The sequence below is a fragment of the Tiliqua scincoides genome, chromosome 4 (genome assembly GCF_035046505.1).
Source record: "Tiliqua scincoides isolate rTilSci1 chromosome 4, rTilSci1.hap2, whole genome shotgun sequence".
In the NCBI taxonomy this organism is placed as follows: domain Eukaryota; kingdom Metazoa; phylum Chordata; class Lepidosauria; order Squamata; family Scincidae; genus Tiliqua; species Tiliqua scincoides.
Genome location: NC_089824.1, coordinates 189,824,048 through 189,841,648, shown reverse-complemented (window position 1 = coordinate 189,841,648; position 17,601 = coordinate 189,824,048). Strand labels below are relative to the sequence as shown.

The window sequence follows — 17,601 nt, the reverse complement described above, 5'->3', positions numbered from 1 at the left end:
TGCCCTTGGGGACCCCCAATTCAGCCCACAAAGAGCTCCCAGTCTCCAATGAGCCTCTGGCCCATCAGACACTTGCTGGAGCCCACACTGACCTGATGCGACTGATGTCAGCAAGAGGGCTGACTGTCTCACTTTTTGCACAAGCTGTGGGCCAAGAGTTTTCTCCACTGCTTGCTGTTTCATGTCTGTGAAGTATCAGCAAAGGAACGGCTGGTCTTGCTTTGCGCAAGGCCTTGAGATATCGCAAGACCTTCATTCGTTCATCTAAGCTCAATCTCTAATATATTCGTGTATGTAAATTTAGTCAAATTTAAAATGTAAATTCTTTTTTTCCCCCCAGTCTGTCAGAGAGGCAGTGACACTCCTGCCAAAATTGTGAGCAATACCAGAACCAATGGACTGAAACTATAGACCAGGGCTCTCCAAAACCTGGCCCGGGGGTCAGATGCGACCTGTGGCCAGCCTCTATCCGGCTCACAGCCAGCCTCTGATCCCCCGAGAGCCTCTGGCCCAGTTGACCAAACATAACTGGAGTTGTGCTTCTGGGATAAATCATCTAAGTTCCATCTCTAATGCATTTATTTAAATTTTAATTTTTTTTCCCAGCCCTCGACACTGTAACTGCTATTTGATGCGTCCCTTCAGCCAAAAAGTTTAGAGATCCCTGCTATAGACAAACAGATTTGGGCTACACGTGAGGAAGAATTTTCTAACTGCAAGACCCGTCTGGCACTGGGGCGGTCTACCTCATTCAACAACAGACTGTTCCTTACTGGAGATTTTCAAGCAGAGACTGGATGGCCAACTGACAGGAATGCGGTAGTAGTTGCCTTCAATGAGTAAGTAGATGGACTAGACAACATCAAAATTTCACTCCACTTCCAAAATTCTATGAAATTAATATCACTGAAATATTCAGTTTTAAGTTTCATTAAAGCAGAGAGGATAAACTACGAACCATTAATACTGACTTGGGTATAGAGCATCCTAACTTTGTAGGCAAAAAATTACCATGTTTACAATTTAAACAAGTGTACTAATATTTTTAAAATACTGGATTAAATAGGATTAAAAAGCATTCAGGTTCCTCAATAATTGCTTCTAAGGAAACTGTACATATATAAGCACCTTCTGTTAACTATGTGCAGCTCAAGATAAATATGTTTCTAATATGCAAGGTACAATGTGTACGTGTTTTGTCAAGCCTTCATATCTGCATCCTATTGAGTGACAAAACAGTGGCAGTGTTAAAAATGGAAAGAATGGATTGAATAAATGGACTGGGGACTTCCTTTTGTGAACAGCAGGAAAGTTGCACTCTTGGAGAAGTCCATTCACAGAAGGTGGTCCCTGCAAAGGATTAGGATCCAACCCAATTATTATGGAACAGGACTCATTTTCTTTTGACATGGAAAAAATCCACTTACTTGACAATTAAAAATGCACAACACCCTTGCTCAGCATCTGTAATTTAGTTAAACATCAGAAAATCTTTAGTCATCCATAAATCACTTATTTATGGTGTTTCCTGCATAACTGAAGAAATGCAAAAATTCCCACAATTTAAGCACTTTGTTACTCTTAGGGGTCATAACCATCACATAGCTTTATTCCAATTATTACAGCAAAATAAGTATCTGCTGTACAGATGTTAAATTCATACCAGTAAGTGCCATAAATTGGAGACAGATTATTCCCTGAAATTAGTCTTGGCACAAAAGCCTTTGTTCAACTCAAATAATGTAATTTTTTTTAAAGAGATCAGCTGGTCAAAATGTTAACTGTAGTCATTGTTACTCCTATGACAACAATGGCTAACTGAAATTACATAATCAATTCTGCAGCATATAAACATTATTTATATCCATAATTATAAATTTGTACACTTAACGGGCCTTCAAGTCACAAATGTGCTTTACTTTTAAACTTTGGTGGTATAAAAAACAGAACTCCGATATCAAGATAATAAAAATCCAACTTATTCAGAACACCCTGAATAGCCCATTCCTGTCCATCTCAAAATAATCTTTTGTCCCAGGTGCTGTCTTAAGAAAAAAATCAGTTATGGAAATATGATCTGCAGGCAAAAGGGTTCTAAACGTGTCCAATACTTACAATACACCAATGTTTCTAAAAGGTACTGTATAATGGAGCTTCAACTTAAGCAGCATTTTCACTTTGATCTCACAAATAATACAAATAAGGAAATTAAAAATAAGAGTACAAAAAAGGGATTCTGAAAACATAAACATAATGCCCCATTGCCTTTGGGGATAGTACCTCATGCATAGATCCTGAGGCTTCATTTACACACATATAAAATAAACTGATTCCCAAAACCACACAATTACAAGTCTCTACAATGAGAAAGTTTATAATATTGAAAAAGACTACATTTCAAACTATAACCGGAATGGCAATTAACAATCGGGTAGAAAACTACACCGTGTTCATCACAGGCCATGGCTACATCTGAATTTGCAGTACATCTTTTATCTCACAGAGCTTCTGCACTCTGCCGTGAGCATGAGGGTGTCTCATTAACACTAGGTCATGGGAGGCACAGCATGGCCAGACTTAGAAATTCAAGAATGCACAGAAGTACAACATAAATGGGTTTCTCAGTACCATAGAAGTCATGCTAAAATGACATGATAAATATGGAAAACAGTCATTTACTAGGAAAAGAAGTGCAACCAAATTGTGACCCTCTACTACATCTATTTTAAAATAGTAGACAAGTTTCAGGTCATCATCTGCAAACCTCTGTAACAGTTTACAATAAAATTAGACATTCATACTTGCTAGGCTTGAAAATAATTCTATTGATTAAATACCATGGTTATGCATAAACCAGCAGGATTAAATATGACTCAATCTGGTGCACTAAGTCACTTAAATAAACTATGCAGAATGTAATTTACAACGTTGGTCAACTAATCATTTTTGGCTCTTAGAACTTTGTTCTCCAGTGGCACTATTTTGTCAGTGTATGTATATGACGGACTTTAATGTTTAATTAGACAACTTGATACAAGGAGTGAGTCTGTTGCTAGCCTCTGAAAACAAGAACAAATCCCTTTCCATAATGTTAAAAATGCCTAGCAAAAGCCAAACGAACAAAAAGAGAAGGGCAATCTCATCACTTTTCTTAAGAGTAACACTTGTCTTTAAACAATTCCCTGAAGTCAGTTCTGCGCCACATGCAACAAGCATGCTATTCCACTTAAACAGAGAGTGCTCATCATGTGATATGCTCCAGCCATCACGTTGAACCCAGTATCATGTTGAACAGCAAAGCGCTATTTGTTGCACTTTGCCCAAGTCTGTGAGGAGTTGTTTTATACAATGTTTGAGTTGTGGGAGTCTAGCTAGTGGTTCTGGTGGTTCCAGCTCTCCAGTATAATCCAACCAGCTCTCCAAAACTGTAAAAAAGAAAGACAATATTTACAATTCAGTAACTGTTGACTAAACTAAGTGGAATATACTTAGCATATATGCCTTATTCTTTACAGCTCTTTATCTTTTTCAGATACCTAAAAAAACATATTTGTAAGAATTATACACCATATGACCTTACTAATAAACCTGTAACTAAGGAGTGCCATAGCAGCATAAATGAATACACTGTGGCAAACTCACAGAGGTGCTGTGGGATGTTTCTACCAGCCTTTCCTTCCTGACTCTCCCAGGCACCACCATCTTAGATTGTGTGAGAGCTTATGAGAATCACATGAAACCTTGCATGATCCAAGAAAGCAGTGTCCAGGAGAGCAGAGAAGAAGAGCCTACAATGAAAGAAGAGTGTCGTTACCATGGTAAACAAGGTAACAGCTGAACTAAGTTACTGTTAACTTCTTCCTTTCTGGAGTAGGTGTTATTCACCTCAACAGACAACTCTAACTTTCTAGGTTTGAAATCTCCTACTCCATACTCCACATAAAGCTATTATCCTAAATTCCTGCTTAGGGCTAAATTCTCCAGCAAATCCCTCCCTGGAAACCTTAGTCTCAATTAACCTGCACATCAACTCTCATTCTTTTCAATTCCAATTTTGCTGTTAATAGGTGAGAGAGGCAGCTGAAGAGGGTTCTCTAGACATACAGAGTCCTGGACTAGTTTCATTTTACTGCATGTATTGCATTCATTTACAATTAACACAATTGGTGATCTAACTTGGGATCTGAGGAACTTCTAGTATCAGAGTTTGGCCCAAATCCTAACCAACTTTCCAGCATTGGCATAGCTGTGTCAGTGGAACATGTGGTGCATCCTGCAGTTGGGTGGCACTCACGGATGCCTCTGAGGGAATGTTTGTTCTCTTATCTCCCAGCTGCATTGCCCTTATGTCAGTGCTGGAAAGTGGGTTAGGATTGAGCCCTTTGTACAATAAATGCAGCCTCATACATACATTGTAACTGGCATGCTTCATAAACTATATTGCTCTAAGTCAATCTTGGTTATCAGACCATGAATTGAACAACATGCACTGCATTTTTAAATGAGACCTAAGCTGCTAAGAATTAAAGGAGAAAAATAAGCGATTTACCATCCAGTTCCTTTTCAATTAAATCCATCCTATGAGAAACTTCGTCTTGCAGAGACTCAACATGGGCTAAAAGGTTAAGCTGCCACTGCAGCTGAGAATTCACAGCTCCTTCCTTGTCTTTCTCTAAAAGCTTCACTTCAATAGCTTCTTCCGATGTGCCTTTCTTAGATATACTTTCTCTCACCTGCCGAAACATGCAAATTAATACAAGTTTCAGACACACGGAAATCATCAATTTGAAGGAAAGATTAGATACTGTACAGTAACTTAGGGTGCAATCCTTACCCCTTATGTCAGTGCTTTCCAGCAGTGACACAAGGGAAATGCAGCTCTGAGGTAAGGGAACAAACATTCCCTTACTTTGAGGAGGCCTCCATGAGCGACACCCAACTGCAGGATGCAGCACATGTCCCATTGGCACCGCTATGCCAGTGCTGGAAAGCAATGACATAAGGGGTTAGGATTGCGACTTTAGTTATATGCAATTTTTAGGACCCCAAGTTGTATCTCAAGATTTTCTGTTCACACACTGGGAGAGAGATGGTTTTTACCAATTGCCCCTACTTTCCCCACCCAAAAAAACAGATCCCCCAACCAAGCTGATTGGTGGGGCTGAGAAGGGAATTGGAAAGAGAAAGAAGAGATCAGCAAAAAAAATTACATCTTCCTCTTGAACAAAAATGGAAGTTCCTGGGCTACAATCCACTCTAGCCACATTTTCTACTTTTGGGGTATTAATACTAGGAAATAGCCATTGTTAACGAGTATACATGCACAGACATTTCAATGCGATTATGAAATCTCCAATTCTAACCCATTTTTGCCCGGCCCTCAGTCGAATACATTTCTTTCCTGTTGCATATATGCAACACTGGACAGAAATGGCTTAAGTTGCTGCTGAGGGTCCTGTGATTCTCAATAATGGCTGGTGGGGAGAGGAAGTCAAGTTGAGAAGGAGGTGGAGAAAATATATATCTTATCTGCAATTGCAAAATTTTGTCTTTTATCTTACTTGCCATAACTGATTCATAAGGATTTCTTTACTCTGCAGTTTGCAACCACTTCAAATTCCCAAGCTATATGTGATCACTTCACATACTGTTTTAAGTCCAAAGATGAGTCTGCACCAAAGCAATCTCTGTCTGTAGCAATCACCTCTCTATTTGTACTGAAAGCAGATTTTCCTCCTCCGCCCAATTGCTGAAAAGCCAAGATGATTCTAGTGCAATGTACCTTAGCATAGTTACGTTTTGAGTCATTTTCCAACTTGCATATTTCTCTATCCAGCTCCCATCCTAATCTTTCCACTATAGTGTCATCTCCATTCTCTCTTATCCTGTTGACACCATCATCTATGTCTGAATTTCTGGTTTCTACAACAAGTCTTTGTTCTATAGCAGGATAGTAGGCTCGAGGTTTTTGGTAACAATGTTCACTAGTGATATAAGATTCCTCTACAGAAGGAATGGCTGAAGGTTTCTCAATGGTTCCATTAAAAGTTCTGTAACTTGTAGTCTCCTCTTTGCAGCAGTTTTCTTCAATGTGAATGAGACGTGTCGTATGAGATTTTTCATCTACTTCAAGATGCTTCCAAGGTTGACACCAGAGCTTCAAGTCAGGGTGATCTTTGCTTCTAATGAAAACAAACACAAGTACGAGTCAAAACATGCTCAAAAACAAACTTATATTTCAACTGACCTAACTCTTGGGTTGCCTTTCTTCAAAATAATAAATATAAAACTAATAAGTGTGAAATGTTTGCATTCTGAGTATCATATTTTGAGGAATTCATGATAATATTCCGCAAATACTTGGCATGTGGGTATTTTAAATAATGTTTTGAATTAACTTCATAGCGCTGGTACATGTTGTTTAACTTAAGTGATAGAAGAAGAGAAATACATTAACTAAATTAAAAATAGATTACGCTACAGAAAGAATATTTATACTGCTATCTATATAATAAAATAAAGTGAAAATTTTATTAGAATTAGCCACAAAATAAAGGCCAAGGGAACCTGAACAGGTTATGCCTACAAAAGGAAAATGAATCCTAAAAATCATACATTAATTGATGAAGCCTCAGTTTAAAGCTCCCATGAAGCAAAATGTTTTAATCAAGTTTCTCAAATACAAAAACAAAAACTTATCAGAAAAAAAACTTGGAATACCAAATCATCTCAGCAGAAAACAGTTCTTGCCAGTGGTTGTGAAAGGAGAAGCATCTGTACAAACCAGAGTGCTCCAATTATTACCAATCTATGTGCAATGAGGAGGAAAAGTTCCCATAAGCCTCAAATACCCACCCACAGAGCAGGCTGTCCCACTGCATCTCTGCAAAGGTTTCTGCTCTAGGCATGCCTCCTTCTAGTTACAAGGCACAATCAGTGCAGTGACTTTAGCATCAGATGATCTTTATGATTACCAAGTGTTTATTGACTGCTCCTGAATCTTTTACAGAAGGATGACCTGCAGAAATGTAGCAGGTGATGCTTTCCTGGTATCAAGACTAAAATGGTGGAGTGTCACTTAGCACATTTCTGCATAACAGCAGAGTCAGTAAGAAGCTGATAACCCCAGCTTTCCCCTTCTTTTTCTTTCTCTGAATGCAGAAGACCTCTGTGCTTCAGGATATGACATATTACCAAGCTGTTTGAGAACTTCAGCTACCAGAGATAAAATCTCATGATTTGAGAAATTTACACCTGTCAAATTCAACACTCCTGGCTGAGAAAATATATGCAACAAAAGCAATACTATTATTTTGCATCAGATTTGCATTATTTTGCATCAGTGTTTGAAGTGCTTCACAATTATCTCATTTACAGCCCAATCCTAACCCACGCTGGAACGGGGAGGTTGATTGACCTGCCCTATGTCCAACATGGGGTTGAGGCCGAATGTAGCTCAGCCTGGGACAAGGGGAATTCTTTTCCCTTACCCCAGGTAATGCTGCAGCAGCCCCAATGGGGCTACTCAGATCAGTGCCACCTAAAGAGGTGGAACAGATTAAAGCAGCCTGGGACCGGGGTTAGGATGCGACACAAGTGCTGGATCCTGGCCCCACCCCCTGCTCACCCATGGCCTGCCCACTGCCCACTTCCCCCCACCCCGAAACACCCCCGTCCCACCCTCCCCATGCCCCTCCAGACCCCCACACCGGCCTGACTCAGCTGCTGTGGACTCAGCTTCCCGCTGGCCCAATGGGGCTTGAACCAGCCTCACTCCTCCAAAGTCATCACAAAAGTGCCTTACAGTACTTTTGTGACACTCTTTGGCCAGTGCAAGGGATTTGCGACAGCCAAGGGCACCTTCTGGATTATGCCCTTATTCTCACAACCACTCTGCATACTTGGATCAGTTGACAGGCAGGGACTTGAACTGAGAGTCACAGCAAAACTGAGATATGAGATATAAAGAGCCAGGGTGGTGTAGTGGTTTGGGAGGTGGACTCAGACCTGGAAGATCCAGGTTTGAATCTCCCCTCAGCCACGAAACTTCCTGGGTGACCCCGGGCTAGTCATTTTCTCTCAGCCTCACCTACCTCACAGGGTTGTTGGGAGAACAAAAAGGAGGGGAGCAGCTGTGTGCACCGCCCTGAGCTCTTTGGAGGAAGGGCGGTATAAAAATGTGAAAAATAAAATAAATAAATATGAAGTTGCATTTTCCGCATCCAGAACTCGTTACATCTGCCTACTGCACCATGGTGATCTTAAGACAGAGGCTCTATTATTTGTATTTGCACACAAGAAGTAGTCTTTAATGGTTTCAATCATGTATATACAGAAACATATAATGGTCTGTATTACAACAGATGAAACACTTGGCAATTCTAACTAGACTTGAATCTTCAAAACCTATCATCAGTATAATTCAAGTAAAACTTTCAAAACATTGCTTACTGTAAAATGCTCATCTTCAGTTGAAGTCCATGCAGTACTTCTATTACTTTCTGCACATCACCAAGAAGTCGGTGTGTTGCTACTATTTTCTTAGCATTCTGGTGGGAATAATTTTCTCCCAAGAACGCTAAGCCATGCATGTGACCACTGCATAACCACTCCTTCTCATACCAGTACTTCAAGCTGGATCGCTTACCTAAAACAACAGTAATGAGATAAATGACAAATAAAAGTAAAGATATTAAAATGACTGCTAGCAAAATTCTCCCCTCTTGTATTTAATCATGAAAGTTTTAAGTACATGGTAGCTTCTTTAATAAGGAATACTACAAAAAGCAACTCTATTGTGAGATTGCCAAAGGCAGAAAAACTTATTAGCTAGAAAAGCAAGTCTACCCAATTCACAAACAAGAATGTCATTCAATAATACTCCAATATATTATCTTCTTATAAGCATTGGGAGAGAGAACTAGCGAGCAGCAGATGGGGAAATGCTTTTACGTAAGAAATATATAACCACAGAGTATTAAACCACAGGCCTCATGATGTTGAGTTCCATTGCAAGTCTGTAGAAGGTTTTGGAGGGGCTGTGGAAGATGCCAGAAGACACTAAAGATGTACAGGCGTGCGCCACTTAATGACAGGGATATATTCTCCTATCCCTATTGTTATGTGATTAGGTCATTAAGTGAACATCTGCCATCTCGTGCCTTTGTTGTGTAAACAAGACACTCCCTGCCAGACACTGGCTGGCTGCACAGGCTACTGGAGATAATTACCTCTTTTTTGCATTAAGAGCCTCTCTGTTGTGTAAACAGACACACTGCTGCAAGCTATGGGAGATGTGATTGCCTCATTAAGAGCATCTTTATTGTGCTTTGACCACCATCACATATGCAGACCGTTTGTTAAGCAAATGGTTGCTAAGTGGTACACGCCTGTAATTTCATACATGCTTGCCTGAGAAAAAGTATCACAACATAGCAGGACAAACATACACAGAACTGGACTGCACAACATTCTCTACTGTGGTCAACTACGTTTCAGATAATATGCCTGAACACACACACACACACACACCCTTTGAATAGGAATTTTATTCCAAAAATGAACTAAAACAAGAAGGTTATACTACAGGTTAGCTACGATGAAGGCTGCTCTTTCGCCCAATGGTAAGCCAAAGCAGTTGCTGGAAAAAGCAAAAGGGCATAGTAATTTCCTTGTCCTCTCCAGCATAGTGTTTTTGTGATGGTTTACAACAGTTGCAGCAGCTTCTTCCTTACTGAGACAAAAGCTAGAGTAGAAACTCCAGGTACCATTACTGGCAGTAGGAATTGTAGATTGCTACAGGCATAAGAATGGTTCATTACACACACTCCCTCATTAGAAAGGTAACATGCAAATGATCCTCCAATCTCTTATGCTAGTGAGGTAGGGAGAGTTGAGAAGTTATTTCAGAAGCTGAGAAAGGAAACAAGAAAAAAAAGACTGAAATTTGGTCAATTTCGCATTTTATTAGCACTTGGGCATCTGCTGAATTAACTATTACCAGTAATTCCTATATTAGTTTTAGAAATTCAATGATGTTTAATTGTGCAAACACTATGGATTAAATGGTTTAAAGAGACTCATTTTAATACATCATTTCAGGTGCACATTCATTTAAAATGGTTATAAAATATTAAAAAGTTCAATAGGCTCTTTAAAAAGAAATATAAAAATAATAAAATTACTACATACTATTAGAAGACTCTGCAACCTTATTAATCTTTGTACCTGGAGGATCTTGACAGATATAGCAGGTATATTTCTCAGGTACATTATCTTCTAATAAACCCATACAGACTCCATGCTGCCAGCAGAGACATTCTTCACACTGTTGTAAGTCAAACAAATGAATCCAGAATTAAAATCAACAAGTTCAGCAGAGGCACATATCACAGAGAATAGCTTTCAGAATACAGGTGTGTGCCACTTAAGGACAGGAATATGTTCCCTTATCCATGTTGTTATGCAATTAGGTCATTAAGTGAACATCCAGTCCAATCTAGTGCCTTTGTTGTATAAACAGACACTCCCTGCCAGACACTCGCTGGCTGCACAGGCTACTGGAGATCGATTGCCTCTTCTTTGCATTAAGAGCCTCTCTGTTGTGTAAACAGACACTCTGCTGCAGGCTTTGGGAGACGCAATTGCCTCATTAAGAGCATCTTTATTGTGCTTTGACCACTGACATATATGTGGTCTGTCGTTAAGAGAATGGTTGTTAAGCGGCGCACACATGTATTTTAGAGGTCTATAAATATACATAGATAGATTTATCTATGTAAATCTATAGATAAAAAATTCTATAGATAAAATCATTAAGCATATATTTGCAGAAACCATTCTAATTCTTGTTTCTAATTCTAATAAGCCTTGTTGAAGAATTAGAATGGTTCCTGCAAATGTAAGCCCTGCCTTACTAACCTAGAGTTCTTTCAAAGTGTCAACAGGCATGTAAATAGCAGCAATCTAGTTGACACTGTATACCTGAACTTTCAAAAAAGCTTTTTGACAAAGACTTTCACCAATGTCTCTTGAACTTAGTCTTCAGAATAAGAGGACAGGCAGAATAGGAAGCAGAAACCAGGCATAAATGAACAATTTTAACTTGTTCATAAATGATCTCAGACTGGGTAAACAGCAACATGCCTAAGTTTGCAGATGACACCAAATTATTCAGGGTGGTAAAAATCAAAGTATATTGTGAAGTACTCCAAAAGACCTCTTCACCTGGGGCAAACAAATGGCAAATCTGATTCAATGTCAATATGCGTAAAGTGATGCATACTGGGGCAAAATATCTCAACTTCACAGACACACCAATGGTGGTCTGAGCTGTCATGATGAACCAGGAAAATGATCCTGGGGTCATGGGCAGACAGTACAAGAGACATATAACACCACTTGTAAGTGTGAGGATGTTGAAGAACATGGCATTATACACTATGGTACTGAGGAACAAGTAAAAGAAATTAGAAGAAATCTATCAATTATTCTTATTCTTATTATACTTTATTTTTACCACACCTTTCTCCCCCAAGGGACTCAAGGTGGCTTACAAAACATGGTTAAAACAAGTTAAAAACACAATTTAAACATAATTTAAATCTTCTGACTGTGTTCTGCTCACTTTACACTGGAATGCCACCTGAAAATGAACTGTACAAGGATATAAACTAGTTTATATCCAATGTTATATAAAACTATATGACACGATTACCAAAGCACACATCAATGGCATCATTATCTATTTTTGGAAAGTATGCATTTTCAACTAACAATCTTAAAGGAAACGAGAACACAGTGACAGAGAGAGAAGGTACAAATACAAAGAAGACAGGTCATTAGTACCCTGTACCATATATCCCATTGGCAAAGAATGCTATGTAACATTTAAGCTTCATAGCTTCACTATCACTTAGGATTAGTCAGGGCTGATCAAGGAGTCTCTCGAGTTCTATCCCTTTCCAAAGCCCTAAGGGGGAAAGAGCACTCTTCTACTATCAAGAAAGCTCTTACAGCTTTTCAGTGGTTGTCCCGAACGCATCCCAAATTTTCCCACCCATTTCCAATGGACGAAATCAACGCAGCTATCAGCAGTCTGAAGTGCGGCAAAGCCCCTAGCTTTGACAGCATCCATCCTGAGTTTTTAATACATTCTGGGAGATACCCAAGGAAGTGGCTTGGCAAATTCTTCTCTGACATACTTTCTAGTGGACAGCTTCCACCAGATTTTTAAAAAGCTAAAGAAATATCACTTCTGAAGCCTGGTAAGACAGAGTAGACAGTTACCGCCTAATTGCTCTTCTGAGTTCATGTTACAAACCTTTGGAGAAACTAATCATAAACAGAATTGGTCCTATAATAAATGAACACCTGCCTGTAGAACAAGTGGACTTTTGACAAAATCGTAGCTGTGTTGACCAGGTGTTGAGCTTGACAAGCTATATTGAGGCTGGTTTTCAACAAGGTTTGAAAACTGCAGTTGTACTTATTGACCTAATTGCGGCATATGATGCCGTGTGGAAGGAGGGACTGCTATTTAAATTGTGTCACATCATCCCCTGTAAAAAACTGTATCCATTAATCAACAACATGCTAAGTGACAGATCTTGCCAGATCATAATGGGGGACAATGCAAGTAAGGTAAGAAGGCTCCCACAAGGCTCCGTAATGGCACCCACACTATTTAACCTGTACATCTCAGATTTGCCAGTAACAAGAGGATGTAAATTTGGGTATGCCGACGACCTGGCTCTAGGAGTGCAGGGAAAAAAATATTGAAGTGTTGGATGGCCTCCTCTCAGAAGACCTTAAGATCCTGGGAAAATATTTTGCTGACTAGAGGTTAATACCCAGTACTAGCAAAACATGCTCCTACCTTAACAATAAATTAGCTAATGCAGCCCCAAAGGTCTACCTAAACAACAACCTACTCCCTTACAATCCCCATCCTAAATAACTTGAAGTAACTTTGGACCAGACTCTCTTATAAGTCACACCTCAAGAATACGGACGCAAAAATCAATACCATGAACAACATACTCCAGAAATTAATAGGAACAAGATAGGGAGCTACAGCCACTACTCTCAGAACATCAGTATTAGGATTGATCTACTCCATAGCAAAATACTGCGTTCCAGTGTGGCTTAACAGCTGCCATACTAGCAAGACTGATGCCAGATTAAATGAAACCATGAGGATCATGTGGCTGTATAAGACCCACTCCTATCTGTTGGTTCCCCTTTTTGACTCACATAGCACCATCAGCCCTGTAGAGACAAGAGGCTTTACTGAAAGAATATAGAAAAATCACCAACAACCCACTATTACCAGTGCATGCTGATCTTCCTCACCTATCAACTGATAGGCTTAAATCCAGGAAGCCTTCTCTGGCACTTGCACAACATCTGCACAATAATTTCAACATCAATGCCTAATGGAAAGTTACATGGGGAGTCGAACGTCCAGAAACAGGTAGATATACAGACAATCCTACACTTAAGGTACCAGGTTTCGACTTACCTCGCCAGCACTGGAAAACTTTGAACAGGATCTGTACCCTACATGGTGTTTACCAGGACTCAATGTTTAAATGGGGGCTAGTATCTACCCCAAAGTGTGATCGCGGGTTTTCCTGCCAAACCATATACCACATTTTGTCTGGCTGCAAACTGAGGGCGTATACTGGCCCATGGTCTGACTTTTTCAATGAAGGCAACTCCGTCCTTGAATGGTTGGGCGAACTGGACATTGGTATTTGATCTAGTTTAATTGTTATATAAGTCCATGTATTATATGCCATACGCTAAATAAAATAAAGTCAGGGGTGGCTCAGCCACGAAGCCAGTAGAACCTACTGCTTCAATCAGAAGGTTAGGGGAAGCAGCAATCTGGAAGGGGTGCCCCACCACCTCCTACAGAAAGCACACTGCCTGCCTAGCTGCCCCTTTCATTGGAGAGGTTCTGCTCCTAACATTCTCTCTGCTGACCATTTCACAATTAGCAATGGAGGAGCCACAGGCTCACTGGGAAGAGGAATCTGATGAAGACAGCGAGGAATGCGATATGGAATGGCACAAGTGGAGACAAACAACAGAATTTAAAGGGCTGGGCAGTAGATCACCTTGTACTACCCCTGGGATCGGTACTGTGTACAGGGGAACCCCCGTATCTGTGGTTCAGTTATCCACAGATTGGGTCCATGGCCCCATCTCCGAGCTCCCCCCTCCAGAGGTGTCTGCCGGCGACCTCTGCTGGACTCAGAATGACAACTACACAGGAAAAAAACTACTTCCGTTTTTTTCAGTGTAATCAACATTCGAAGCCCAAAAGAGGCCATGGGTGCACAAGTGCGGCCTCTGCTGGGCTTGAAAGACCATCTATTGGTCAGGCGGGCGGAAGGCTGTGCGCGTTCCCTGGTTTCACTTAATTGCAGGGGTTCCAGAACTGAACCTCTGCAGATACTGGGTCACACCTGTATTATCTCCTATAAGATATAACATGATTACCAAAGCACTCATCAATTGCATCCTCCTACTAAGTACAGTTTGGATATCCTGAAGAAAACTGCAAAGCAATCAGGGTAATCAGCTCCTATTATTTGCATTTCAAACAATAATTTTGGGGTTTCCATTTATTTCATTGCACACCCACAATCTAACACCACCTACCTGAATCATAAAATCATTTTCTTCCTCCACTTCACAAATGCACCGAACAATTTCAAAATCATTGTCATCATCTTCAAGATCCTCATCGGGATTCGTTGTTACATCAATGTCCTGACTACAGTCATCGTCACTCCAAAGCAAACTATCTGTAGATGACTCACTCAAGGAATCGTCCTCTGTGAGTAAAAAGAGAAATTGGAATAAAATCTGTCAGAGTAATTACATAAAGTAGCCAAAGGATGTGGCCATTCTAAATCATTGCCAGCTGAGTAGTCATAGTCAATATTTTTACATATTCCAATTTATGCTTAAAATAATATTTCTCTGCCAAGCTCAGAGGCTCTGTAAGTATTACAAACAAAGCATTAGACATAAGGTGCACTGCAGCCAAAAATAAATTCGACTGATCTTAGTGAGGGAGTTGGGCATAACAGTCATAGCCACTTTGTTCAACTTTCTTAGCCAAGGAGGAGAATAAAAATAAAGTAACCTCAAGCCTATATAGTGTATACTACACAGAACTTTCTGAGCTGATCTGATGGCTTCAGCTTTGTTTCCCCCCCCTTTACAGGAGCTTCATATAGGCTTGAGCTTCATATAGCTTGAGCTTCATATAGGCCTGAAGCACCTTTAATGCCTTATAAGGCATTAGTCATTTCCAGTTTTTGTAAAAAAAAAACAAACGGAAATCGCTTTTTTCAGGGTAATTTTCATTCCAAGACTGGCAGAGTTCATGGGCTGATGTGCGTGGCCTCTGTCAGGCTCAAAGATCCTCCGGAGGCAAGGGGAGCGGAGCTTAGACTATTAGACTGAGTAGTCTTAATAGTCTAGATCGGTGTTTCTCAAACTGTGGGTCAGGACCCACTAGGTGGGTCATGAGCCAATTTCAGGTGGGTCACCATTCATTTCAATATTCTATTTTAATATATTAGACTTAATGCCACCAACATATATGATTGCATTAGGAGAAATGTCACAGATCTGTACTTTTAACAAGCTACTATGAAGATTCTTTTAACAGTTACAGTAAATGGGACTTACTCCTAGGTCAGGGTGGGTAGAATTACAGTCTCTGATTGTTAAAAAATTTCCTGCTTGATGATGTCACTTCCAGTCATGACATTACTTCTGGTGGGTCCTGACAGATTCTCACTCTAAAAAGTGGGTCCTGGTGCTAAAGGAGTGAGAACCACTGGTCTAGATTTAGTAGTCTAGAGGTTGCAAATATCTAACCACCCTGTATTCCTTATGTTGACTACAGAGTAAAAGACTAAAATTAAGGTAGCACTACAGATATTTAAAGATCTAACTGGTATTAGCTTGGGTGCCATATTCAAAACTGGCTCCTGGAAATTCATTCCAGAGACTATAAGTTTGCTGATTGTGCCAGTGTATCATAAGCTGGACAGTGATAAGTCTTTTGCTATGCAATGAAGTTCTTGGAGTAAAGTTGGTTGCCTCCAGATATTCAACTGGCTACCTCTCCTCTTACCCTTAAAGAACACCTGGAACACACCTTTATTCTCCCATGTGGTTGTAAAATATTAAATTTTGTTCTTGTTAATTCATGCCCCCCTTTCCCCATCCTGTTTCTCCCCCCCTTTAAAAATGGTTTTTAAATGGACAAATTATTACATGTTTTTGATTATTCTAAACTGTCACAGAAACTTAGAATGGACAAGTTAAAACTTACTTTAACAACCAATACATTTTAACACTTTCAGAGAAAAAAGAACTGGAAGACAGGAAAGGTTAAAAAAATGAATCAGGTTTAAGCAAACCTACTACAATAGAATGGAAGGTCTGAATGCGCATTTCAGTGCCTGCAGTGCAAACATATCATATTTTATACCACTAAACTGATACACTTAACAATACAATGACAAATGGGCAAGTCTGGTCTAGAGGGTACAGACGCTGTTAGCCCAAAGATAACATCTGAAGGTCACCAGTTTGAGGCCACCGGAAGCTCTGTGAGAATTTAAAAGTGACTGACAAGATGAGCTGAGTTTTTCCACCTGCTGTTCGGTGTGAGTGAAGAAGATAGAATCTCTCTGTCATTGTAAAACCCCTTTGAAGGTTTAGAGAAAGCCTGCCTATGTGAACCACCTTGAATAAAGTCAAAGGAGTAATCCAATGACCAGAAAAGTGGTATATAAATACTAGTTATTATTACTACTACTACTACAATGGGCCCTCAGTATCAGTGAGGGATCCATTCCAGGATCCCCAATGGATACTGAATTCCACACATAATGAAACCTGCAGGAGTAGGTGTGTGGGCACGTGGCTCTAGAATTCCTTACCTGGGAGCTGCACCTGGCCCTCTGGAGTCACATGTTGCCTCCCCACGTCTCAGAACAGCTCCCAGACACGACTAGAAGCCACTTCTGGTCACATTTGGGAGATCTCCGAGGCCCTCCAGCTGCAGACTCAGCACCCGTGCATATTCAGAGCTAGATGCCAATCCCATGGATAAGGAGGGCCCACTGTACACCCAATCTTAGGTAGCAAGCCCTTGCAATAATCTACAATTCCTTTTTTAGCATTTCTAATTTCTTAAATTAAAACACTAAAAACACTAATACTAAACATAAAGTAGACACTAAATCAATCTCACCATTGATTTTTGATTTGTATTTACGGTGCCCAGAATCAGAGCCATGCTGTTGTGTCCTCAAATGTGCACAAGATCGGTTTGCTGAACTGTGTCTCGTTGAGATGACAGATATTGAAGGAGAAAGATCTTGGGAAAATTCAACGTTTTCTTCACTCCCTGAATGTTCTGTAAGCATTAGGGCTGTGTTAATACTAGGAAATAAAAGCAACATAAAATAGATATACACAAGACCCCCACAATTAAGTGAACAAGAATAAGTCTACACTATTCTTTCATAGCTATGCCTCCACCAAACACAGTACGCCATTTCA

General features: G+C 40.1%; 1 protein-coding gene across 3 annotated transcripts in view; it reads right to left on the bottom strand.

Annotated features, from left to right (window-relative positions):
• Positions 1–1,587: 1,587 nt before the first annotated feature.
• Positions 1,588–17,601, bottom strand: part of PHF20 (PHD finger protein 20) — a 61,857-nt gene continuing 45,843 nt past the window's right edge. For 2 of the 3 annotated variants that reach the window (XM_066625325.1, XM_066625323.1), the window contains 7 exons: positions 17,291–17,455; positions 14,671–14,846; positions 10,192–10,327; positions 8,452–8,647; positions 5,783–6,182; positions 4,550–4,733; positions 1,588–3,425 (listed from right to left, as the gene is read on the bottom strand). In XM_066625325.1, the coding sequence (XP_066481422.1) occupies positions 3,283–3,425; positions 4,550–4,733; positions 5,783–6,182; positions 8,452–8,647; positions 10,192–10,327; positions 14,671–14,846; positions 17,291–17,455 (1,400 nt within the window). In that variant the 3' untranslated portion in view covers positions 1,588–3,282. The remainder of the gene's footprint in view (positions 3,426–4,549; positions 4,734–5,782; positions 6,183–8,451; positions 8,648–10,191; positions 10,328–14,670; positions 14,847–17,290; positions 17,456–17,601) is intronic. The other variant, XM_066625324.1, reaches the window with a different exon arrangement.